Below are 25,474 nucleotides of genomic sequence, written 5' to 3'. Positions count from 1 at the left end.
CAGCTTGGGCCCCAGTCGCTCTGTCTTGTCTCTCCGACCGTTCCTGTCGGGGTCTCTGACCCCAGGGTCCCGACTCTCTCTGTGGCTGACTCAGTTCACCTCTGCCTTGGTGCCTGTGTTTCTGGGGTCACCATGTTCTCGAGGCGCCGGCCCGGCCTCCGAGCGAGCCGTTTGTCCCCCTGGGGGAGCGGGCTGGCTGAGAGGAGGCGTCCCTGAGCTCACTCTGAGGAGCGGGAGCCCTGTGCCCAGGAGCCGGGATGGAGCCGGGGAGGGGGCGGGGGCGGCGGGCTGGGGCATCAGCAGCCCGACCTAACGGGAGGGAAGAGGCCGAGCAGCGGGAGCCGGGAAGTGCGTCTCGGCCGCCAAGCAGAAGCCGGGCTGCTGGCCCAGCATCCTCAGGAAGTAATTAAGGCTCCGATTGGCCACAGGCCGGGGCGTCTGGAGCTCATTCATCCGCTGCGAGCCCCAGCTGGGAGTGTGGCTGGGAGTCCCGAGCGCATTCAGAGCGCAGGTGGCGGGGAGGACCTGGGATCTTTGCTGAGCCCCCCAGCCTGCCCTCAGCTGGCTCTCCGTCTGGGCAGAGGGGGCGGCTTGAGGCTCTGCCTTAGGGAGGAGGCTCGGGGCCTTCAGGGGCAGCGGCCCGGACCGAGGGTCCTGCAGTGCCGGCCTCAGGCGCTTAGACCCGACCTTTCAGGCAACGGGGGAGATAGCAGGGGCCTGGCCGACCTGGACCCAGGGAGATCAGTGTGGCTTCCTTGTAAGAGGGTGTTTCTGCATTTCCCCATCCTCCTGGGCTGGGCCGCCCCTCCCTGCCCCGGGGTATCCTGGGCACTGGGGATCCCACGCGGACAGAGGAGAATCCGGGGCCGGAGCTGGCCTCGGGAGGGTGGGTAGTCGAGGCAGAGGCGGCCCGCTGGGCCGGCCGGGGAGGCTCCCTCTGACCAGGCCAGGAGGGGAGCGAGAATGGCTGACGTGGGGGGGGCCCTTTTAAGAGCTGTTCTCAGCCCCATTTTACAGATGAAGGCACTGAGGCACAGAGGTTCTGTCGCGACCGTCCGACTGGCCTGTGTAGGACAGTGGGACCGGGTGGGGGCCCGGGTGAGAGGGGGCGGGGCAGACGGGCCCCGGGACGTGGGCTGGCTGCCTCAGCCTGGCAGACGTGGCCTCCGGTGGTTTCACTGGGGTGGAGGGTGCCGTCATGGGAACTGGGTGGGACGAGGGTGTCTGGGCTGGGGCTCTCTGCCACCAACTTGTTGGGAACAAGTCCCGGGGAGCCTGGGCTGGCCTCCGTCTGGCGCCGAGCCCGGACTCGAGCTGCGTCGAGCAAACCCCGCGCAGGGGGGCTCACCCAGGGACAGCCGGGCTGCGGGAGGGGCCGGGGCCTCCGAACGCCCAACCCCCCGCCGCAGAGGGACCCTTCGAGCGGGGGGCCGTCTTCCCCTGCTAGAAGCCCTCTCCTGGCAGGAGCTCCCTGCCGCCACGTGCACCCCCGATAGCCCCGGGACAGCTCTCCGGTGGCCGCGCTGCTTCTCCCCTCCCCAGCCTCTCTGAGGCGGCCTTTCCTGGGGCCCAGGGCTCACGGGCAGCCCTCTGATGGGGTCTGAGCGGGGCTCCCTGGACCTGCCCAGGAGCCTCTGGGTGCTCGGGGGGCCGAGGCGAGGGCGCCCTGTCTCACGGCCTGTGCTCTTTCTGCCCTAGGTCTGCTGCTGGCCGCGGCCATGGCCCCGGAGGCCGCCCCTCGGCGGGGGATGGTCCCCCTGCTGCCCGCTCTCGTCTTCCTCGCGCTGGTGGTGGGCGCCCAGGCAGACAGTAAGTCCCCTTCTCCCTCCAGGATCCCCAACAAGCCTCTGCTTGTGTGCAGGGAGGAGGGACCCGGGAGCGGCCCTGGAGCCGATCCAGGGAGGGAGGAAGCTGCGGGGCCGGGAGGGCCGGGAGGGCCTGGAGCAGGAGAGCGGCGGGCCCGGCTGGGCTGGGGGGCCCGGGACAGGGAAAGGAGAGGCCTGGGCCTCGGGGAGGCGGGGCGGCCCCCAGCTCGGCTCCTGCCTGCGCCGGCCTCGGGCTGCATGCGAGGAGGCGGCAGGACTTTGGCCCGCACGCCGGGCGTGGGTCTGGGAGGAGGGCCCGAGGCGGGCTCTAAGGCTCTGCTGTCAGCACTGGGGAGCTGAGGCCTTGGGATCCAGGAGGAGGCTGGAGGAAACTGAGGCCCCGAGTTGGGAGGGCCGGGCTCCTTGCCTCTGGCTCTGGATCCCAGAACCCAGCCCCAGGTGCTCATGGGAAGAGCAGCGGGCTGTTCTCTCCCCTCCTCCCCCCAGTCTGGTCTGTGGGGGTGGGGCCGGCTGCTGGTCTGACGGGTTTGCGGCTGAGGCTGGCTGGGAAGGGAGTGGGGGTGGGGCCTCTCCAGCAAACCCTCTGGGTCCTGCAGCCTGCCCAGCCCTGCCCCCTCCTGAAGGGCACACAGGTGCTCCTGGGCCCCGAGCAGATAGGGAGGCGGGCCTGGAGCCAGGGGGAGGCCTGACCAAGCCCTGCTGTGGGGCTCCCCCTCCTTCTCTGGCACCTGCATCCTGCGCCCCCCTGCCCCCTCCCCCTCAGACCCCCACCTGCTGCAGGGCTGGCTCCTGGCAGCTGGGCCCCTCTCCCCGAGCCAGGCCTGCCTGGAGGCGGGGAGAAGCCCGGGGTCCCGTGCTGAGAGCGCCCTCCCTCAGTGGGCCCCAGGCTCCGGCCAGAGCGGCCTTGGGGAAGTGCCCCGGACGTCTCCCCCTCCCCCCGGACCCCGAGCGCCCTCCTTTCCTTCAGGGCTCAGTTCAGGGTAGCTTCGCCTCCGTCGCTGCTCATCAGGTCCCTCGTCAGCCCTGGGTTGGGCACCAACCCCTCCGTGCCCCGTCACCCCCTCTGTGCCCGGGAGCAGGGGTGAGCGCCCGTCTGCCCCTCTGTTCCAGGTAAGCCCACGTTCGTGAAGGCCCCCGAGGACCAGACGGGGCTGTCGGGGGGCGTGGCCTCCTTCGTGTGCCAGGCCACTGGCGAGCCCAAGCCCCGGATCACCTGGATGAAAAAGGGCAAGAAGGTCAGCTCGCAGCGGTTTGAGGTGAGGCTGCCGGCGTGCTGGGGGCACCAGGGCGGGGTCCTGAGGAGGTGTCGGAGATGGGCCGGGGGGCGAGGACTGACCGGGGAGGATGGGGGGCAGTCCTGAGGGTCCTGAAGCCAGGCTTGTCCAAGGACTCGGGTGAGAGTGTCAGAGAGGGCAGGGATGGGGGGCACCCAGGACTTGGAGCTGGAGTCCAGCAGGGAGCTTAGTTGGAGCTGTCGGGGGCTGTCTGTGAGACAGGAAGCAAGGGGAGGAGGGAAGGGAGACACGGCTCCCTGACGGCCCCTTCCCCCGCTGCGCCCCCTCCTCCAGGTAATCGAGTTCGATGATGGGGCCGGGTCTGTGCTCCGCATCCAGCCGCTGCGGGTGCACCGCGACGAGGCCATCTACGAGTGCACGGCCACTAACAGCCTGGGCGAGATCAACATCAGCGCCAAGCTCACCGTGCTGGACGGTACGTGCGGCGTCCGGGCCCGGGGGCTCACGGGGCCCTGTCTGTGTGGCGGCTTCCCTGCCCGTGGGTCTCTGCTCCGGGCTGTGTGGCGGTCAGCGGGGCTGGGGTCTCTGGGCAGCGGTCAGAGCTCTGCAGTGAGGAGGGAGGGCCACTGTGTGATGGCCGGGGGCAGCCGCTCCACCTCGTGCCTGCCTTTGTGTTTGGTCCTGGGCTGGGGGGGGCCGAGAGCGACAGGAGGGGGGCGGGCTTCCCAGGAGCGGGTGCCGCCGGTGTAGACGGCTTCGCAAGCAGAGCAGGACGAGCCAAATCCCGCCTCCGAGCCCTGTTGGCCGGGGGCCCTTGGACAGGTCCCGTGGCCTCATAAAAGGCTGGGCGAGTCTGGGCGGCCTTGGAGCTTCCCCCTGGCCTTTAATCTGTGATTCAGCCACTGAATTACCGAGACCCGGGGCCGGAGCCGTCCGTGTTTGCTGACTGCGCAGTCCCTTCCCTCTCCGCCCCAGACTGTGGCAGGCCTCGAGTGCCAGGACAAATTATGAGCAGGGGAGGACCTGAGCCCCCTCCCCCCCAGTGCTTCTGTAGTGCCCCTCGGGTCATCTGCCCTGCCCAGGCCGGTATCTGTGCTCAGAGCCAGAATCTGCAGCCTCTCCTGGGAGGGGGTGGGTCCCAGCCAGGGTCACTGGGCCGGGAGGACTCCCGAGAGGCAGAGGGAGGACGTTCTAGGCAGAGGGAACAGCCCAAGCAAAGACAGGGAAGGGAGAAAGCAGCAGGGTGAGTGACAGCAGGTAGAGCCCCGCCTCCCCGGAGCCCCGCCTCCCCTGGGAGCTGTCCAGCACAGTTTATTCCTCAGGGCTCAGCGGGCTCCACTGCCACCTGCCGAGCCACCCTGGCCGGGCCTCTGCCCTTGTGTTGCTGGGCCCGGGACCTAGAGCCAGAAGAACCGAATTCAGATCCAGGCTCAGACACCCAGTAGCCAGGCAGCTCATCTCAATTCTTTCTGGGCGTTAGTTTCCCCATCTGTGAAATGGGGACAGTAAAGGCACCGGCTCCTGGAGTTCCCGGGAGGTTTGATAAAGAGTGAGGTTTATCAAGGGCTCTGAAATCACAAAGGCCGGGCCCTGCCAGTGTCTGTTAGTGTTTGTCTCCACGTCTTCCTGGTGGCTTCGGGCCTGCTGCTTCTGCTGCCCGGCCTCCAGCCTCCTGGTAACTGGGATCTTCCTGGACTTGGAGCTGTTAAGGACGCCCCTCCCCCTCCCTTTCCTCCTTTCTCTCCCTCTTCCCCTCCTCCCCCTCCATTTCTCTCCCTCTTCCCCCTCCCCCCTCCTTTTTTCTCTCTCTTCCCCTCCTCCCCGTCCCTTTCTTTCCCTCTCCTCTCCTTCCTCCTCCTCCCCTCTCCTCCCTTGTCTTTCTGTTTGTGCCTCTGGCTCCCTCCCGCCCACCTGCCCAGGCCTCCTCTGCTTGGCTTGGTTCAGTCTGACAGGCTGGCAGGCCTTGGCCCTGGCCCCGCCCCTTCCCCATCCGTCCACCCAGGGTTGCTATGGAAACCTTGGCTGGGCCAGGGCAGGAGTAGGTGGAGCCAGAGCCGCAGAAAGCTCGGGGTGACCTCGGGAGCTGCCCTCTGGGGTCATCTGCCTCCTCTCTGTGACTGGCGCCCCCTGGCCCACGGCCTCGGGGGGAGAGGCCAGAGCTGACGGGATCCTGCCCCCAGCGGGCTCTGTGCAGAGAGCGGGCAGCCCTGACCGGCTGCTGTGTCTGGGTGTCGGACAAAGGCAGCCGTGCCCTTGCCTGCCCTCAGGTGGCTCCCGGGGGCCGTCCTGCTTTGGCATCGAGGGTCCCACGCAGCAGGGCTTTGCCCTGGGGGGGAGGGATGCTCTGGAGGCTCCGCCAGTGGGTCGGTCTCTCCCTTCCGGCCCGGGAGCCACCCCGGTGACAAACGGCTACTTGGGGTTGGGTTTGGGGCCAAACCCATTGGTGTGGACACGGGGAGCCCGTGCTCAGAGTCGGCGCTGGGCGTTTGGGGGGAACGCCGTGGGGTTTAGTGGGAGATTGGGGGAGACCGCCGCCCGACCGGGGGAGAGAGCGGGGGTGGGGGGCTTTGAACGCCCGTTTGTGCTGCTCGCAGACTGCAGGCCCTGAGGCCTCGAGGCACAGCGTCCACATAGCCAGCTAGCCAGCATCTGGCAGGATTAGCACTCGAGATCCCTTTGGACGCAGCCCTCCCAGGGTGGGGATGCTGCAGGGAGAGGAGAGCGCCTAGGGGGACCCCGACTGCCGGCCAGATCGAAAGAAGGGAGATCCAGCAGCGCCAGCCTTGCCCCCTTGGCGGCCGGATCTCGGTCTCAGCTGCGGTGCCCTCCCCCACGTCACCCCAAGGGCTCTTTCCCAGGAGAGCTGCGGCCTCGGCCCCCGTGGGCTCGGCTCCTCTGAGGGCCTCTCTCCTGAGCGCCTCCCACATCACCCTCCGCCTGAAGAGAGGGGGTCGCAGGACCAGAGCCATGGCCATTGTCCAGATGAGGAAACTGAGGTTAGGCAGAAGGGAAGGGTCTCGGACGGAGTCACCCCGCCGGCGAGAGTGGGGTTTGGGCCGAACTTGCCGACTTCCAGCCCTGAAACGCGGGATGTCACAGAGGGGAAACGACAAGACTGGGCAGAGGGTCGGACGTGGCCCTTGAGGGATGGGTCAGAGCTGAGCAAGATCCCGGGCTTGGCGGAGTGAGGGGGTGATGGCTCCTGCCCCAGCCTCCCTCAGCTCAGGCCCTGCTGGTGGCCCCCGTCTCGTCTCTAGCAGGCAGCTCCTTGAAACAAGGGGGGCACAGAGCGCCTCCGGCTCCCTCCCGGCCGTGACCCACCTCCCCTCGTGGGCCCGGGGGCGCATGTTGGCCACGGCCCCGACTGCCTCTTCCACACGGGCGCCGCCGGGGTCTCAGACCCCGAGCTGTGAGGACCACGGTGGGAGCAGGGCGGGGGCAGGAGGGAATAGACTTCCTGGGAGTCTGAGCTGGGAGAGGAGGGGCGGGGGGAGATAGAGGAGGGCATGGCCATGGCCCGCAGAACAGGCCCCCGCCTTGTGGCGCTGGCGGTGTCGCGAGGGGCTGGGTCTGAGCAAGATGGCTGAAAGGGGCCAGTTTTCGGAAGTCTGCCCCGGGCTCCCTGAGGCGTTTGGTGGCCACGTCCCTGGCTTTGCCCGAGGCCCGGCCCCCTGGGGAGGTCCAGTCTCGCCCCCCCCCCCCTTCCCCAGCATCTCCACAGGAGGAGCAGCTTTTGACGTCCAGGCTCTTGCACGCAGTAGGTGCTTACGCAGTAATGGTGGGTCGCCCGACCAGGGCTGGCTGCTAATGAGGTCAAGTTCATAGGGAGAAATACAGCGGGCGGGGCGGGCCGGAGGGCGACCTCCCATGCAGACACCAGTGCCAGGCAGGGGGCTGGTCCAGGCAGGGGCTTTGCCTCAGCACCGCTAGTGGGCGCCGGGGCCAGGGCTCAGGAGACGCCAGGGAGAGCACCCACCTCCCCGGCCATGGGGGGGCCGAATCAGCTCAGGGCCACCCCACCCCGGCGCGGCCAGCGGCAGCCGAGAGGCCTTGAACGCCAGGCAGGCGTGGGGGGCTGCGGCAGAGCCCCCCCCCCCATTCATCTTCAGACTGATCCCGGCAGCCTCCAGATTAAAAAACAAAATAGGCTTTTAAGATGCCAGGTTTGATGCTGCGAGGATGGGGCCGCCGCCCGCCTGAGAGCCGGCGGGGAGGGGGAGGGGGCCCAGCCCGGGGAGTCTGCGCGCGTGGGTGCGGGTGCGCACACACGGCTCTGGCGGCTGGTAAACAGGCGGGTGAGGAGGTCACCCCGACAGACGCCGCGGCGGCCTCACTCTGCCGGGGTGTCTGGCTGGGAGACGCTCCATCTGCTCGCCTGTGGGAGCTCAGCCTCCTCTCTGCGCCCCATCTGCCAGGGCCCGGGGGAGGGGCCCAGACTCCCCCTCCCAGCTCAAACTGGGGATTCCTTCCGAGGGCCCCTCCCCCAGCGCAGGAGGGTGCTCAGCTGGACCGAGTGGGGGGCAGCGCAGAGATTCCGGAGGCGGGCAGGGCCTGGGCAGGAGGCCGCTCCTGGTGCCCGGCACAGGGGGACCCGGGAAGGGGAGTCCCGGAGGGGGTCGCGCTGCTCCCATCTTCCCCGGATCTGCTTGCCTGTGGGAAGCCAGGCCTCTGGGGCTGGAGCTTAGATACATCAGCCCCCGCTCCCTGCACCCTGAGCTGTGCCCCCAGTCTGAGGGGTCTGGGGAGGGGTCTGCCCCCATGCACTGGCCCGGTCTGTCCAATACATTTGGGCCCTGGAGTCCTCCTGCGGCAATCAGGGAGGGCTGCCCGATGGAGGTGACAGGGAAGAAAGGAGGCTCCCCGGGCTGGCGAGCCCCCAAGGCAGCAGCCCCCAGCCCCAGGCTGCAGGCCTGCTCCCTCCCCCTCGCACAGCTCCTGCTCTTTTCTTTGCACGCTCCCCTCCCCCCGTCACCATGGTAACCAGATGGGCCTGAGCTGGGCAGTGGAGAGCCCGCAGAAGAATGGGAAGACAGCCGTGGCAGAGGCCAGACCCGCCTTGCTGGGCACCTGGGTGGTCTAGACCGGCCCCTCCTGGACCAGACGCCAGATGGCTGGGGGTGAGCCTCCGGGCTGGGCCTCGGCCCCTCAGCCTCATGCCCTATGGGACCGTTTCCCGGCTGCCCGGCGTCCATCTCATCCCCCCTGTCTGCGCCATCCCTGGCTCCCAGAGCCTGCCCCTCAGGGCTCCCCCAGCTTCAGAGGGAGCCGAGTTCAAATCCCAGCTCTGTGTGACCTTCCTTCCATGTGCAGCCCGTGAGGGAGAGTGGCCGGGGAACCTGAGGTGACAGTCGCTGGCATCTACATCTGCCCCCCTGTGCCGCGGGGTTCACGGACCCTCCGATCCTCTGAGAACTCGGGAAAGGGCCCAGAGGTCAGCGGCAGCCTGAGCTTGGAGCCGGCTTACCAAGGATGGCCGCGCCCCAGCTCTGCCAGCTCCCCGTGTGACCGTGGGCCCCCCCCCGTGCTCTGTGCCTCGGTCTCCCCGTTTGTGAGGTTCCGGGACAGAGGAGCGGCTGGGCCGCCCGCGGGCCTCATTCTGAATTTGCATGAACGGGAGCCTGGCCGGCCTGGGATTTCTGTGTATGAGGCTCAGTGTCTTAATGAGATTGAGAGCAGCAGCTAATTGCCAGAGGATTGAATTACAGGAGCAGATGGCAGGGTTGGGCCGCTTCCTCCTCCTCACCATGTGCTAGGAATACCCCCGAGGGAGGCCCTTCCGAAGCCCCGGGCACGGGCGCTCCCGCAGCCGCCTCTCCCGGGCTCAGGGAGCGCTGGCCCAGCGACCGCCCGGGGCCGACTCAAGGGCCCAGACCCGCCTCCGGGGGCGGCCCACCCGGCCTGGGCCTGCCCCGACCAGCTGGAGGTGCGTCAGTCCTGGGAGTCAGGACCGAAGAGTGCAGAGGATCGTGGTCCCGGCAGAGGAGGGCGCGCGGAGCAGGGGCTGCTTTCCTTTGCCCGGCCCCGGAGGGTGGGGCTGGGATCTGGGGAAGGCGGGCAGGGGTCCGCCAGCCTCTTCAAGCTGGGTGTTAGCCAAAAGCAGGACTTTCTCAGGCCCAATGTTGTTCAGCGTGACAGGTGCCCAGGAGGGAGTGAGGATCCCATCCTCAAAGATCTCCAAGCAGGGGCCGGCCTAGCTCCCAGGCCGCAGGATTCACTGGTCAGAGCTGGATCTGGGCTCAGAAATCCGGGGGAGGATTCTCCCCTGCCCCCTTGTCACCGTGTGACCCGGACAGCTGGCGGGAGCCCAGAGCTTGCAGAGCCTGACAAGTAGCTCCGCTTGTCTGTACAACAAGCCTGGAGGGTGGGCGATATTATTGTCCCCATTTAACAAGTGTGGACACTGAGGCAGAGACTAGTAAGTGTTTAAGACTGCATTTGAACTCAGCTCCTCTTGATTCCAAAACTATCTGCTATACCATCTAGCTGTCTTAGTCTCTTAACTGCTTCAATTTCTCTCTCTGTGTGTCTCTCTTTGTCTCTGTTTCTGACTCTCTTCTCTGTCTCTGTCTCTCTCTGCCTCTGTCTCTGTCTCTTCTCTCTCTGCCTCTGTCTCTGTCTTTCTCTCTCTTCTGTCTCTGTTTCTGTCTCTGTCTCTCTCTGTCTTACTTTCTCTCTGTCTCTGTTTCTCTCTGTCTCTGTCTCTCTCTGTCTCTGACTCTCTTTCTTCTGTCTCTTTTTCTCTCTGTCTCTATCTCTCTCTGTCTCTTCTCTCTCTGTCTCTGTTTCTGTCTCTGTCTGTCTCTTTTTCTCTCTGTCTCACTCTCTGTCTCTGTTCCTCTCTGTCTCTCTCTCTCTCTCTCTCTCTCTCTGTCTCTGTCTCTGTCTCTCTCTGACTTACTTTCTCTCTCTCTCTGTCTCTGTTTCTCTCTGTCTCTGTCTCTGTCTCTGACTCTCTTTCTTCTGTCTCTGTTTCTCTATCTCTTTTTCTCTCTGTCTCTGTCTCTTCTCTCTCTGTCTCTGTTTCTGTCTCTGTTTCTCTGTCTCTTTTTCTCTCTGTCTCACTCTCTCTCTGTCTCTGTTTCTGTCTCTGTTTCTGTCTCTGTTTCTCTGTCTCTTTTTCTTTCTGTCTCTCTCTGTCTCTGTCTCTCTCTGACTTACTTTCTCTCTCTCTGTGTCTCTGTTTCTCTCTGTCTCTGTCTCTCTCTGTCTCTGACTCTTCTGTCTCTGTTTCTCTGTCTCTTTTTCTCTCTGTCTCTCTGTCTCTCTCTCTCTCCTCTCTCTGCCTCTGTCTCTGTTTCTCTGTCTCTGTCTCTGTCTCTCTCTGACTTACTTTCTCTCTGTGTCTGTTTCTCTCTGTCTCTGTCTCTCTCTGTCTCTGACGCTCTTTCTTCTGTCTCTGTATCTCTCTTGCCCCCCCCCCCACCTTGGGTGCCCTGGGGCTCTCCTCAGCCCAGGAGGCCCCAGTGCAGGGGAGTCTTGGGCTCAGTCCCTCAGCCTCTGCCTTGCTCTCAGGGTTGCCCAGCGGTGCCCCCGCAGGAGGCCCCGGGCTCTGGCTTGGGGCCAGCACTGAGCTGCTCGCTGTTTGACCGGCCTGGGCCGAGCTCTGTTTCCGAGCGCTTGGTCCTCAGTTTCCTCCTCTGTACTTCCGCCTGCCAGGGTTCAGCGCCCCTCCCCCCAGCAGGCTCTGTGCCAGCCACGTGGCCACGGGCCTCTGCCTTTCCTGGTCTCCGTGGCCTGACGCGGCCGGGCGTGGGGGGTTGCATGCAGCTGGGATTCCTGCTCGGGCGGGGCCAAGGGTCCTGGCAGAGGCGGGTTTCCCTGCAGATTGGGGCTGCCCGAGCTGGCGGCTCACTCGGCACCTCCTGAAGGCGGGGGAGGGGACCCGCGCTGTGTGTGATGCCCGTCGCCATGGTGCCCACACTCCAGCAGCTTAATTAGGCCTGTCCCAGTGCCTGCTTTGCGAGGGAGAGCGGGTGGGCAGCGGGTGGGCAGGCGAGCTCTTTGCTGCACGGCGGGGCTGCCCGCCCGAGCTCTGGGGTAGATGGCCAGGGCGGGGCTCCCCCTCCCCACAGCCGCTCCTGCCAGGGACAATGACCGGAGAGTTAGACAGAGACCTGTACCAGCCGCCCTCACCAGCAGAGGTGGAGACTCGGCCAATTCTCCTCCCGACGATGTGGCCGTGCGCCGGCCCTCGACACGGACGGTCCTCAGGGAGCCCCCAGAGCGGGCTTGGGATGTGCCGGCCGAGGGTCTGAGATGAGGGATGGCCCGGGGCTGGGAGCCGGGCAGCCCCCCTCCTGCCTGGGTGGCGCAGCCCCTGCCCGGGCGCCAGGGGATGTGGCTCGGAGAGGCCGCGGCTCTCAGCGCAGGGCAGAGTTGCCCCAGATGGGTTGGGGAGGCTCCCATCGCCCTCTGCCTCCCCCCCAGCCCGGGGTCTCGGGGATGCCCCCCTTTTAGGGACGCTGAGCGGGGCTGAGCAGAGAAGCTGTGCCCCCTGCGGGCTGGCATCCCCAGGGGCCTCCTTGGAGCTGCCTCTGGGGGCCTCCAGACGGGGGCGCGAGCTGCCCTGGGAGCGCGGCGTGTGCTCCTCCCTCGGGCCCAGGTGCCGTGGCCCAGACCAGGTCCCCGGCTTGGAGGTCGGTCTCCGGCCCCTCGGCCCCTCCTCCCGGCTTGGGAGAGAGTTACAGACGTCTCAGGAGGCGCCCAAGTCTTGGCAAGCCAGGCCAGTCAGTCAGCATTTATTAAGCACCTACTATGTGCCAGCCCCTATGCTAAACACAGAGCTCCCAAGTCCTCTGCCCCGAGCTCTGTGCAGGACAAATGGAGAAGGCTGACAGAGGGCTGCCCTGTGACTCAGAGAGGGCAAGGAGGGCTTCCTGTTGGAGGCGGCCTTTTGGCAAGACCTTGAAGGCGGCTGGGTCTGCCTCGGCCTCGATGGGGAGGAAGCAGCCCCTCTGGCTCTGGCTCAGAGCCCACCCCCCGGGGGCCAGGCTGGCAGCACAGGCCCCGCCGCCAGGGGGAGCTGAGGAGGGAGAGCCCCCGGCCGGGCCGTCCCGAGGAGGGCGCGCTCGAGCCTTCTGAGCCCAGGAGGTCACTAGCTGGCCCCCCCCTCTCTGGGGGACGGTGTTACGTCAGCGCACGCCCAGCCCAGGGCTGGGGGCCGTCGGTGCCCCGTGGCGGCTCGCCCTGGTGGCGCACACACCCCGGCTCGCGGGCCAGCTGCGTGATCTCGGGCACTTCCTTCCCCGTGGGCCTCGAGCCTTGGTGCCGGGTTCAGGTTTTGCCCGGTTGGCATTAGGGATTAATGAAGGCCGAGGGGTCTGTGACCCTGGCCCTGCCGCCCCCGCTCCAGGAAGGGCCCCGCCTGAGGTCAGCGAGCGCGGCGGACAGAATTCTGGCTCTGTCATCGAGATCTGCATTCGGATCCTCCGTGCGGAATCTCAGGCCGCTCTCCTCCCTCAGCCTTTCTCTGTAAATCCAGGGCGGCAGGCGGGTGGCGTGGCAACCTCGGGCCTCAGGGCTCCCCACACGTCCCGGGCGGGGGGCTGTGACTCAGCCAGGCCGGGCAGGATCTTGGCAGGGAGCTGTTGGGAGGGGCCAGAATGGCGCCAACTTGGTGGGGAGCCAGGCCCGCGGGCCGTGTGCAGGGCTAGCTGGCAGCCCCCGGTGTGTGCGAGCTGCTGAGCCCGGCTCAGGGCTGGGAGCACCCCCGCCCCTCCCCACAAGACCCCCAGCCAGTGGGTCTGCCCCCTCTCCCTGAAGGCGCCTGAGGAGAGTGTGGGGGGAGGGCCCTCCCCCGCACGGAGCCCCCTCCTCCCCCTTTCCACGTCGAAGACCAGGGGGTTCTGGGGGCTGTGAGCCCCGTTTTAGGTGGGAGGGAGGCTAGGACCTAAGTCCCAGGACCAGGTGGAAGCGTCTGGGGCATCCTGTCCCTGCCCCTGCTCTAGGCCTTTCGCCGCTCCTTAGAAACTTCCCAGGAGTCCCTAAGCCTCTGGGTTCTTCCCGGACGCAGACGTGGGCCGCGAGCGCCAGGGGCCCGCCCTTCCCCGACGCCAAGGCCCTCGCTGCTCTCCCTGGGCCTCCGCGGGGCAGCAGGAAGCTCGGCTCCTGGTCGCCCGGTGGCGCACACACGAGGAAGCTGAACCCCCCCCCCCCCGGGCCCCTGGCTCCCAGAAGGGCCCAGGGCAGGCCCCATGAGGACGGGTCGGGCCGAGCTGCTGCCAGTTAATTCCCGATGAGGCAGCCGGGCTCTTGGCGGCTGTTTCGCTAACTCTTTCATCAATGCCGGCACTCAGCCACCATCGGGGTATCGATCGCCGAGCCCGCCCTCGGCCCGGGAAGTGCTGATGCCGCCGTCTGCAAGGCTTCCGTGCGCGGGGGGGAGGGGGGCGGCTCCACGGGGGCTCGCCGGGAATCCCCTGGGGGGCCAGCACTGGGGAGGGGCTGCCCCGGGGTGTGACGGGAGGACCGGGGAATGCTCCCTGAGGAAGGCCGGGGGCGCCATGGCACAGGGCTTCCTGGAGGCACGAGGTGGAATTGCCTTTAAAGCTTCGGAGGAGCTGAGGGGTACAGGGATGGGGCGGGGCCCAGCCTGAGCCGCGGGGGGCGCATTCTGGTCAACTGGAGCAGGTAGTTAATCCCGACAGATTAGGGGTGGGGGCCTCAGGCGCCTCATGTGTCGGGCGGGGGGGCTGAGGAGAGGGAGGACTTTTTTGTGCCAGTTGTTGAGGCGGGCAAGAAGGTGAGGATTGGCTTAGATCGGAGCCAGACTGGAAGCTCTGGGTGTCCGGCTAAGGAGTCGCTCTGTGTTCGGTGGGGGATGAAGGGGAGACAGCAGGGAGCCCCCAGGGCTCTGAGGCAAGGCTGCCGGCCCGGCTAGCCCACGGCCACCCGCCTTAGTAAAGCCAGTGAGAGCCTCCACCTGCGCCCACAAGGCTGGCTGGGCCTTCCAGGGTCCAAACGGAAACACTGGCCCCACGTAGTCCACAGCTCAGCCAGAGGCTGGAGGGGAGCTCCCTGCCTTGGCCTCTGAGGCTCTGGGGGCTCCGGGCAGGTTCTGGATGAGAGTTGGGGGCCTCTTTAGTCGGACTTCTCTGCCTTTCTGAGAAGCCAGCCTTGCAAGCCCGGCCCCACCCCTGACAAGCTCTCTCAAATGTCCCATGGAACCGGGTCCCGTGCCGCCTCGTCATCCCTCTCACCCCCCCCCCCCAGATGGGGCTCCACTAGGTCAGGGACCAGGCTCCCAGGTGCCTCTGCACACAGCAGGCGCCTCACAGTCTCTGTATACAGCAGGCGCCTCACAGTCTCTGTATACAGCAGGCGCCTCAGCCTCTGCAGACAGGGCTGGAGGCTCATGAACCCCTCTCCTCTTTGTCCCCTCAGAGGATCAGCTGCCTCATGGCTTCCCCACCATTGACATGGGACCCCAGCTGAAGGTGGTGGAGAAGGCCAGGACAGCCACCATGCTCTGTGCTGCCGGGGGCAACCCTGACCCCGAGATCTCCTGGTTCAAGGACTTCTTGCCCGTGGATCCAGCTGCTAGCAATGGCCGCATCAAGCAGCTCCGCTCAGGTACGTGAGTCCCCAGGGCCAGCTCTGGGGGGCCGCACGGGGCAGCCTCTGGCACAGACTCCCTCGGGTCACGTGTGGTCCTTCGAGGGGCCGGGCCGGGGGGGCGGGGATGGCTCTGGCCCAGGCTGGGCGAGAGGTGCTGGGGCCTGGGCGCCGTGGGCTCTGCGGGAGTGGCCGGGGGTGCTCTCCACCCTTCTTCAGCAGAGCACTTGTTGAGTGCTCCCCCTCCCCCCACCATCCCGACCCCTTTCTCCTTTGCTGACTCTGCTGCTGGGAGCACCAGAGCCGCCGTTCCTGGGAGGAGTCAGCGTCAGCTCCCTTGTGATAACCGCAGTCTCCGTGGTGGAAATGAGGAAGGGGGGGCCTGCCACATCCCTGCCCATGAGCCCGCAGAGTCTATGGGGCCAGAGCAAGCATGGAGCAGCATCAGGACTTTCACTCAGTGGCCAATGCAGTAGAGCCCTGCCCCCTGCACTCTGGATGGCTGGGCCAGAGAAGCATCGGACCCCCCGACCTGGGCAAGAGGGACATCGGACCCCCCGGCCTGGGCAGGAGGAGTGTTGGACCCCCGGAGAAGCCTTGGACACCCAGCCTGGGCCAGAGGAGTGTCGGACCCCCCGGCCTGGGCCAGAGGAGCAAGAGGAGCATCGGACCCCCCGGCCTGGGCCAGAGAAGCATCGGACCCCCCGACCTGGCAAGAGGGGCATCAGACCCCCCCGGCCTGGGCAGGAGGAGTGTTGGACCCCCCAGCCTGGGCAAGAGGAGCATCGGACCCCCCCGGCTTGGGCCAGAGAAGCATCGGACCCCCCGGCCTGGGCAAGAAGGCATCGGACCCCCCCGCCTGGGCAAGAGGAGCATCGGACCCCCCCGGCTTGGGCCAGAGAAGCATCGGACCCCCCCGCCTGGGCCAGAGAAGCATTGGACCCCCCCGGCCTGGGCAAGAGGAGCAAGAGGAGCATCGGACCCCCCAGCCTGGGCCAGAGAAGCATCGGACCCCCCGACCTGGGCAAGAGGGGCATCAGACCCCCCCGGCCTGGGCAGGAGGAGTGTTGGACCCCCCAGCCTGGGCAAGAGGAGCATCGGACCCCCCGGCTTGGCCAGAGAAGCATCGGACCCCCCCGCCTGGGCAAGAAGGCATCGGACCCCCCGGCCTGGGCAAGAGGAGCATCGGACCCCCCCGGCTTGGGCCAGAGAAGCATCGGACCCCCCCGGCCTGGGCCAGAGAAGCATTGGACCCCCCGGCCTGGGCAAGAGGAGCAAGAGGAGCATCGGACCCCCCAGCCTGGGCCAGAGAAGCATCGGACCCCCCGGCCTGGGCCAGAGAAGCATTGGACCCCCCCGGCCTGGGCAGAGGAGCAAGAGGAGCATCGGACCCCCCAGCCTGGGCCAGAGAAGCATCGGACCCCCCGGCCTGGGCCAGAGAAGCATTGGACCCCCCGGCCTGGGCAAGAGGAGCAAGAGGAGCATCGGACCCCCCCGGCTTGGGCCAGAGAAGCATCGGACCCCCCGGCCTGGGCCAGAGAAGCATCGGACCTCCTGGCCTGGGCAAGAAGGGCATCGGACCCCCCCGGCCTGGACCAGAGAAGCATCGGACCCCCCGGCCTGGGCAGAGAAGCATCGGACCCCCCGGCCTGGGCAAGAAGGGCGTCGGACCCCCCCGGCCTGGGCCAGAGGAGCATCGGAACCCCCGGCCTGGGCCAGAGGAGCAAGAGGAGCATCGGACCCCCCGGCCTGGGCCAGAGAAGCATCGGACCTCCTGGCCTGGGCAAGAAGGGCATCGGACCCCCCGGCCTGGACCAGAGAAGCATCGGACCTCCTGGCCTGGGCAAGAAGGGCATCGGACCCCCCGGCCTGGACCAGAGAAGCATCGGACCCCCCGGCCTGGGCCAGAGAAGCATCGGACCCCCCAGCCTGGGCCAGAGAAGCATCGGACCTCCTGGCCTGGGCAAGAAGGGCATCGGACCCCCCCGGCCTGGACCAGAGAAGCATCGGACCCCCCGGCCTGGGCCAGAGAAGCATCGGACCCCCCGGCCTGGGCCAGAGAAGCATCGGACCCCCCGGCCTGGGCAAGAGGGCATCGGACCCCCCCGCCTGGACCAGAGAAGCATCGGACCCCCCGGCCTGGGCCAGAGAAGCATCGGACCCCCCAGCCTGGACCAGAGAAGCATCGGACCCCCCGGCCTGGGCCAGAGAAGCATCGGACCCCCCGGCCTGGGCCAGAGAAGCATCGGACCCCCCGGCCTGGGCCAGAGAAGCATCGGACCCCCCGGCCTGGGCAAGAAGGGCATCGGACCCCCCCGGCCTGGGCCAGAGAAGCATTGGACCCCCCGGCCTGGGCAAGAAGGGCATCGGACCCCCCCGGCCTGGGCCAGAACCGCCGAAGCCGCCTCTGCCGTTCTGGGTGACCAGCCCAGAGAAGCGTTGGCGTTCCCTGCTTTCCCCAGGCGTGCGTCCCTCCTGCAGTCTGAGTGACCACACCAAGGCAGCAGTGGCGTCATCCGCGAGCGGTCAGCAGCATCCAGGATTCTCCCGTGGCCTCCACTCTTGTCTCCAGGAGGGACGAAGGTCTGTGGATCGTGGCCCCTGCATCCCCACTGATTCGCCTTCAGCAGGAGGGCCCGGCCTCCCTCCCTGTCCCAGTGTGTGGCCACAGCGCAGGGGCTTGACCGGTGTCTCTGGGCCCCTGGCCCTCGGAGCAGGCCGCCTGTCCCTGAGGATCCTCCTCATTCTGGGAGTGGCAGCTGTCGTCCGCCTGGAGCGGCTGCTGACCAGGATGGGGGAGGGCAGGCGCGGGTGGGGTACGTGCTTCCCCCCCAAGGCGGGCCAGGGAGGCGGGCCAGGCCCCCGGGGCCGCAGGAGGGGGAGGAGACCAGCTGGGACCACGCACCAGCCACTGTCTGGGCCGCAGGGAAGGAATCCTCTCATTTAATTTAATTAAAACTCAACAAGATGGAGGAAGCTGTAATGCAGTTAATTAAGGCACCAGCAATAAAGCCCACGAACAGGGAGGTGTCCGCGCTCTCCTGGCCTCGCTCCCCCGACTGCTGGAGGGGCCCCTCGGGGCCCGGCCCCCCGCTGCCTCCTTGGGGGGTGTCCTGGAGCGCTCCCCCAGAGCCCAGGGCGCCTTGGAGAACATGAGCGAGGAGGCACCGCCTGCCCCTCACCCGCCAAGGCCAAGCAGACGGAGCTTCATCCGCCCCCTTGAGACCGTTGCTCTCCCATCTCTCCGTCCCTCCCCCCCCCGTGGGACCCGGGCTCAGGGCCTCCCCCGAGCTCCCGGAGTCTCTGACTGGGCCGCAGGCCTTCGGCCGGCCTTCCCACGCCCTGTCTCGGGCCAGGAGTAGTCGAAGGGAGTCGGAGGCCGCCATAGGCCCCAGGCGGGCGGGGGCTCTATTGCCCAGAGGCAAAGGCCGGACCCGGAGCTCCAAAGCAGGCCTGTGACTCAGCTCTCCGGCTCCGTGGCCCCGGGGCTGGCGCTCGGGCAGCCATTCCCAGGCAGCTCCCCTACTCCTGGGTCCCTGACCAGGAAGCAAAGCAGGAGCGGCCGTGGCAGCGCGCAGGGACGGCGCCCAGAGCCCAAGAGCTCGTCCCTGACCCCGGCCGGCGTTGGCAACGCGGGGCGCTCCTCGCTGCCTCGCTCACGGACTCAGAGGCCCTCGGAGGGAGCTGGAGAAGCCCGCCCCCGTGCCGGAGCGCTTGGCCAGCCCAGTGTTCGGAGGCCTCGGGGAGCTCCCCACCTCCCGGGACGGCCCGGGCCACCGCAGGACGTCTCAGTGCTGGGAAGCCTCCCTGCCCCCCAGCCTGTTCGGAGGCCTTCGACGACGGGGAGCTCACCAGCTCCGGACCCTTGTAGAACAATTCCCATGTTGGGAAGAACTACCTTCCAGCCTCGATTGGTCTCCGGCCCCTCCTTCCCCACCCAGTTGGCCCCTTCTGTCACCTGTGCCTCTTGTTGGGAGGCCGTGGCTGTCTCTGCCCCCCGGAGGCCTCCGTCCCCGCCTGGCCTCCGTGCTCAGGGGGATCTTGTCCGCAGGCTCTTGGCGGTGCCCCCTCCCCACGGTCCCTGCGCCGTCGCCCTGGCCGGCCAGGAGGTAGGGACGTGGCCAGAGGAGGGGGAGGGCTCTGTTTGAACCTCAGAAGGAGCAGCAGGAGGTGTGACCCCAACTAAGACCTCTCCAAGTCTTTCTTCCCCGGGGCACGGATGAGGAGGGGAGGGGAGATTCACCCCAGGAGGCTCAGCCCCTCCCCCCAGGATAATGGGTCTGGGACGGGGCCACGCGGGGGCTGGGGGCCGGAGCACGCCCGGCAGGGCTCAGGGACTCCTGAGCCACACAGTGGGAGGGGCCGCTGCGCCGAGCTGTGCGCTCTTCCCTACCCTCCCCCCACCCCCACCCCCGGAGACATTTTATTCAGCTCCTTACCAAAGGGAAACCCTCAAATCGATCCTTAGAGGAACCTAAACTGTACCTGCCATCAGTCAGTCCCGGCTAGTCTTTGAGCCCAGCCATCGTCCCTGGGAGCACCTAGCAGCCCTGCCTCCTCCTCCCCTCCCCCCCATCCTCCCCCTCACTGTCGCTCTCTCTCCTCTGTCCCTTCCCCCTCTCTCTCCATCCTTCTCCCCTCCTCCCCTTCCTCCCTGTGCCGCGGGCGTGTCTGTGGTGCGGGCAGCACTGGTGGAAGGTCGTGATCGGTTCTGGTGGGGAGGGAGAAGGCAGGAGAGGGCAGTAGGCCGAGCCCTTGCCGAGCCCTCTGGCAGATCGCCCTCCCTGAGCGTCCTTGTGCCCCGCCCCCCGCCTGCCATGGGGCCAGCCTTGCCCAGGCCGCCCTCTTCCTTTTGCCCGACCGCCTTCCCGAGCGGGGCTCCCGCCCGGTGACCTGGTTCCTCTCTGTACTAACCTTTCTCTCTGATCTTATTTGCATCCACATAACCTGGCCAGGGGGCTCGCCGATCAGAGGTAAGAGTGCGGACTGTGGCCCCGTGCCACGCCACGCCATGCCACGCCCCCCACGCCACGCCGCCTCGCCTGTGTGTCACTCCATTTACTGTCCACTTCATCCCCGGCGCCTGCTGCAGCCCCGGGGCTACACTCACTCACCCATTTGTGTTAACTTCTTCCTGCCTCTTAACTCCTGTGGACTCACCCGCTGCAAGTACGAACAACCAGGGGCTCCGGGGGGTTGGGTTAGACCAGGCCAGGCCGGAGGAGATGGAGGACCTGGGCGGGCAGTGAGGGCCAGGCTTGCAGAAGGGAGCCTCCAGCCTCCAAGGCGCGCCCCCTTGCAGCCTGCAGCCCCCGGGAGGCAGAGGAGGAAACCACAGAGAGAAGGGGCTTCCCGGGGTCCCGGGCTTCAGAAAGTCCCGGCCTGGGCGGGATCCAGCGGGCCCGGCTGAGCCTTCCCTCTGGCCCCGAGCGCAGGCCTCCCGCACTGTCGGCCTGCCCGGCTTCGCAGCAGGCCTGGTCCCAGTGCTCTGCCCAGCGTCCCGGGGCTCTGGGTTGGCTGCCAAGAGGCACAGGGTCCAGGGCCTGGCCTGTGAGGACTAGGGTCATGGCCCCCGGGAGCTAGGGCCGTCAGCCCCACACTTGGGGAGCGTCCACACTTCTCATCCCAGCTCGGCTGTCCCCATCCCACTCCCCACTCAAAACACCCCATTTCTGTCCCACAGCTCATTGTCATGTCATGGGGAGGGGGGGTTGGTGTGTCTGTGCAGCCCCCTGGGCACCTGCTGGTACGGTAAGTCAGCGGTGCCCAGTGAGGAGGCTGCCAACCAGGCGCTCAGGCTGAGCGAGGACCCCGTGACTTCTGGTATTGTGGCGGGGGGCAGTGAAGGGCTGCTCCAGACCTGGAGCCGGCAGGGAGCTGCAGGCAAGGGAGCGCCTCCGACTCCCCAAGCGCCGGGCTCTCGGGGGGCCAGGTACCCCCTGCCGCCGTCTCTCCTTGGCCTCCTGGTCTCAGAACGGGCGGAGACCTCGGGGATCCCTCCTCACCCGGTTCGCGAGGACCTGCGTGGGCTTCCTGGTCCCCGGGGACTGTGCTGCTCCCCTCTGACAGCCCAGCCTCGGTTCCGCCCCCTGCCCAGATCCCCGCTCCTGCTGGGACCACCTCCTCCCAGCCGGCAGCCGCTCCCACGGGCCTCCTCTCAGGCCTATCGCGGTCCTCGAGCCCTCCCCTGTTGTCCCAGCCCGGTTAGGTGCCGGGCGGCCCAGCTAGCCTGGCCGAGGGGCTGGATCCAGGCAGCCGAGAGGGGGTCGCGGGCCCTGGAAAGTCTCGCACCCGGGGTCAGAAATTCTCGCCAGAGGAGGCCGAGTTGAAGGAACTGGAGCAGGAAGAGGAGCCCGATGGGCTGGGAAGGGGAGAGGGCACAAGCAAGCAAGGAAGGAGACGGGCATTTCTGAAGCCCCACCGTGTGCCGGGCCCTTGGCCCAGAGCTTCACAAACAGGATCTCGTTTCTCCTTCCCAGCAGCCCCGGGAGGCAGGCTCTGAGGCAAAGCGCCCGGCGCAGCCAGGGCGTGTCTGAGCGGGACTGGAACTCGGCTCAGGGCCCCCCGCGGGGCCTCGCCCTCGGGCAGAAGGGCACCCCAGGGCTGGCGTTCTTCTCAAGTCTGGGTGCTAGTCCAGCCTCTGTGCTGAAGCCCAACCACCCCCGTGGGCCCTCTGGGGCTGCCTCTGACTCAGGGTGGCAGGAAGAGAGAGAGCCCCCGGGGGGGAGCCCCCAGCCCAGCTCCCGAAGGGGGAGCCAGGAAGGCCTGTGGCCTTCAAGGTCCTCCGGGCCCCAGGTTACCGAGCCCTCCAGAGCAGCTCCGCTCCCATCCCCGTCCCACAGCCGGCTTCCTCAGCAGATGCCGTCCTTCCTGTCCTCCGGCACCCCACGGGCAACGTCGCTCTGCTGCTCTCACGTCTTCTGTGGCTCCCCGTTGCCAGGGCTACCGTGGTCTTCTCCCTGTGCCTAGGGCGCCCTCCTTCCCTGGGCCGTTCGCTGTCTTCCAAAGCCAGGAGCCCTTCCTTGATTCCCGAGTCTCTGGGAGCCTGAGCCCTTGTCATGAGGAGCTCTGGGTCACGGGGCCCATCAGCGGGCAACACGGCCTGCCCCGGAGACGTCGTCGCAGTCGGCCTCCCGCCGCCCTGGCTGCCCCCTCTCCTCGGACACTGCCCAGAGGCCTGAGGAGGACGGGCTCCTCCCCCCACCACGGGGGCTCTCTCCTTCCTCCCCCTCCAGTCCTCAGACACTCTTGTCACTTGGGGGCACCTTCCCCAGCAGGGAAATAAAACAGCCCTTTCAGTCCAAACTCATCCTGCCCTTAGAGCAAAGGCGGGGCCCGGGAGCCAGAGGCAAAGGCAGCAGGTCCTCCCCACACCCCCTCCTCTGAGATGGAGAGAGCCGGGGCAGAAGGACTGGGGGCGAATCGCCCTTGACCGGGAGCCGGGTGAGGGTCCTCACGGGCGCCCCCTCGATCTTGGCTCGGAGCACCGAGGATGGACGTCTCGTCGCCCAGAGGCAGCCGCCCCACCAGGGAGCGAGCTTTGCCCTCTGCCCAGCGTTCTTCCTCGCTCCTCTATCAGCCAGCGCGCACTCTCAGCGTTTCCTGCGCTCCAGGCGTCCTTCTAGGGCTGAAGACACACGGGAAGGTGGAGGCCATTCCTGCCCCCAGACGCTTCCAGTCGGCGGGGAGACTCCTTGCCTCGTGCTCCAGGGAGGCCAGCTCCCAGCGTGCCCCGGTGCACAGGGAGCCGGGCCGGGGGGGCCCAGACCCCCATCGCTTCCCCATGCGCCGGGGTTCCCAGAGCTAGTGTTGGCGGTGCAGAAGAGGTAGGGGAGGGGGAGAAGGGCAGTGGGGGAGGTTGAGTCCTGGAGGACGAAGGTGGAGAAAGAGCAGCTCAGGCCCTGTGAGAAGAGCCCCAGCCCCTCGACAGAGGCAGAGATGGGGGGGTCCCGGCTGCCTCTGCCTGCCCGGATCCGGGGTTCAGTGAGAAGAGATGGCGGTGTGGGAAGGCGTCCCCTGCATGATTGTGATGGAATTCTGTCGGGTCGTCAGAAAGGAGGAAGGGGGAGTTCTTAGAAAAACCCGGGAAGATTTATGGGAAGAGAGGCAAGAAGGGAGCAGAGCATGTCGTGCACGGTGGCGGCGAGATCGGAAGGGGATCGGCCGGGAAGGGCTTGGCCACCCCGACGAAGACCCCGACCCAAGACGGTGCTGGAGGACTTCCTGCAGGGGCTGTCCCTCCGGGGGAAGAACTGGCGAAGATGCGTGCAGACGGGAGCAACTGCTGTTTGCGTGCGGTGTTTTTCTTGGGCTTTTTTCCTCTGGTCCATGTTTTCTTTCCCAAACTGACTCAGGGAAACGTGTTTGTGCGACTGCTCTGGACCAGCTAGATCGGCTTGCCTTCTCCTGGGGCGGGGCGGGGGAGGCAGAGAATTTGGAGCTCTGTTTCTAAAATGAACCTTGAGAATTATTTTTACCCATGATGGGAGGAAAAGAAGAGACTAAATTAAAAGGAAGGGGTCCCGAGGCAGGGAGGCTGACCTGGGCCGGAGCAGGGCTGAGTTTCTTGGCACCCGATACCGACAAACCTAGAACCAGGACAGGTTCTAGATCCAAAGGGCTTTGAAGGGGAAACCGAGTGAGGAGAATGCCAGCCGGACTCGAAGTGTGGGAAGCAGGTCTCCCATCAGGCCTGGGGTCACAAGAGGGCTCTGCCCCGAGCCGGTCCCTACGGCACCAGCACCAAGCCTCCCCAGAGACCCCCAGGAGGAAGCCAGCAATGGAGGAGACAGAGCCAGAACCAGGCAGGAGGACTGGGCCTCGGCCCAGGCTGTCACAGTGCAGACAGGAGTGCCAGGAACCAGGAGCCAGATGGGAACGCCTTCCCCGTGGGGCCCCTGCCCGCCAGCAGCAGCCGCAGCCCAGGCACCTTAGGGGGGAGGCGTGATGTCAGCCAGGAGGTGCCCACCACCGGCTGTGCTAGAGGGGTGCGGACACCCTGGGAGGAGGCGAGCTCCCCGTTACTGGGGGGTTTCGAGCAGAGGCCCCTTTGCCTGGGCTGCTCCCGCGGCCCCCACAGTTCTGGGGCGTCTCTGCTTCTCTCATCCTCGCTCCTGCTCCTCTCTTCAGCCCCGCTGGTCCCCCTGCCTGGGGGCGCCGGCACTTGCCCAGCTCTTCCCCCCCCATGACCCCCAGCAGGTCTCTGGCCAGGGAGCGCCTCCTTGCCGCTGGGGGCTGGGCTCCGAAGGGAGAGCGGCTGGCTGCGTTTCAGCCCGGGTGGGGGTGGTGGAGCTGCCTCCTCCTCCTGGGCGTCGGTGGACTCCTCCCCACTGCAGAGCCCCCGGGCCAGCCCATCATGTCATCTTTATTGCATGAGAAAGGCCATGAAGTCCATTTCTCCCCACTCCAGCCCTGCCCTGCCCTTCCCAGGAGACCGTGACTCAGGCTGGAGCCTCCATTTGGCCTCCTGAATTATGTAGGGGGTCGTGGTCGAAGCCCATTAGTCGCTGCTGAGGTCACGGAAGAGGGGGGCTGGAGGAGCAGGGGCCGGGGCATGAGCAGAGCCTGGGGCTCCCAGGCCCCCATTCCCAGCCCCTCTCTTCCTCTCCCTGGGTTCTGGGCCGGCTGCTATGGTCTCCCTGAGGGGCAGGGGGCGCTGTGGAGGCCCTGGGCCACTCAGACCTGGTGGTCCTCGGCCAGACTGCCCCCTGCCTTCCGGGGGGGGGGGGGGTCAGGGCAGTGTGGGCCATGACCAGGGGGCCCAGTCAGCCGGGGTCCCCAGATCCTTGTCTTCTTTTGAGTGATGTGGGACCCGAGTTTCCAGGCCAGGAAGGGACTGCCTGGAGCCACGCGACTAGTTAGGGCCAGGCGGGCCTCCCGAGGCCGGGCAGCGCTGGCTCCTGCCCTGGGAGACCGAGGCCCGCCGCCTCGGGAGAGCCAGGAGGAAGCTGCCCGGGTTGCCTCCTCGCAGGCGGGGCAGCGGGTGGGATCCCCGAGCCAGGCAGGCCCAGGCCGCACGGGTGGGCCACAGCTGCGCCCCTCCAACAGGGCCGCTCTCACGCCCGGCTCCCGCTCTCTCCTCCGCCCACAGGAGCTCTGCAGATCGAGAACAGCGAGGAGTCGGACCAGGGCAAGTACGAGTGCGTGGCGACCAACTCGGCGGGCACGCGCTACTCGGCGCCCGCGAACCTCTACGTGCGAGGTAAGGACACCGGGCGGGCCCCGGCGCAGGACTCCGACGCCCCGTGATCTCCCTCTGATGCAGCCGAGCTCCCTGGCCGGGGGCCGCCGGTGTGGGCCCAGTCTGGGCTGGGGAGGCGGTGCCGTGGCCTGGCCCCCCGAGGCCTCCCTCAGAGGACAGAGCTGGGTCCTTCACCTGCGGGTCTCTGCCCCTCGTGGCTCAGGTGCGTGAGTGCGGACCGAAGGGTCCCAGGCGGGCAGGACCTCCCCTCGCTCAAGGCTGGGGCCTTGGGAGCTGCCCGCTTGTGTGGTGGCAAGGGTGCCCCTGGGTCCAGGCCCCTTGTGGTCACTCTCTGGGCCTCCCCTTGTGCGTCCATCAGCCCTCCCTCCCCAAGCGTTCTGTGCCTGGGAAGCCGCTTACTCCTGCTCCCAGGCTTATTCAGGAGCCGGCAGCCGTGAGGGGCCTGCCCTGGGGGAGGCGGCACCTGTGCCCGGGACTCAGGTACAGAGGGCCCCGGTCTGGGCAGCCCTCGCCCCACTCTGTGACCGCCCTCCTCGGGCGTCTCCTCCCTCGCTGCCACGTCCCGCCCTCGCCGAGATCCCCCGACCCTCCTCGCCTCGTCCCTGCCCCTGGCACGAGCTGCCAGGCTCTCGCCGGCCTCCGGGGTCCCGAGAGCAGCT

General features: G+C 67.2%; 1 protein-coding gene across 13 annotated transcripts in view; it reads left to right on the top strand.

Moving 5' to 3' along the window:
• Window positions 1-25,474, top strand: part of PTPRF (protein tyrosine phosphatase receptor type F) — an 83,752-nt gene that overhangs the window by 11,927 nt on the left and 46,351 nt on the right. For 7 of the 13 annotated variants that reach the window (XM_051999949.1, XM_051999947.1, XM_051999945.1 and 4 more), the window contains exons 3-7: window positions 1,699-1,809; window positions 2,937-3,082; window positions 3,395-3,536; window positions 14,444-14,632; window positions 24,705-24,815. In XM_051999949.1, the coding sequence (XP_051855909.1) occupies window positions 1,719-1,809; window positions 2,937-3,082; window positions 3,395-3,536; window positions 14,444-14,632; window positions 24,705-24,815 (679 nt within the window). In that variant the 5' untranslated portion in view covers window positions 1,699-1,718. Of the gene's footprint in view, window positions 1-1,698; window positions 1,810-2,936; window positions 3,083-3,394; window positions 3,537-14,443; window positions 14,633-19,569; window positions 19,588-24,704; window positions 24,816-25,474 lie in introns of all 13 variants that reach the window. The other 6 variants (XM_051999948.1, XM_051999943.1, XM_051999950.1 and 3 more) reach the window with 1 other exon arrangement.

The sequence above is a fragment of the Antechinus flavipes genome, chromosome 4 (genome assembly GCF_016432865.1).
Source record: "Antechinus flavipes isolate AdamAnt ecotype Samford, QLD, Australia chromosome 4, AdamAnt_v2, whole genome shotgun sequence".
Lineage (NCBI taxonomy): Eukaryota > Metazoa > Chordata > Mammalia > Dasyuromorphia > Dasyuridae > Antechinus > Antechinus flavipes.
Note: the sequence above shows the minus strand (reverse complement) of the source record. Positions and strands in the feature narration are given on the sequence as shown.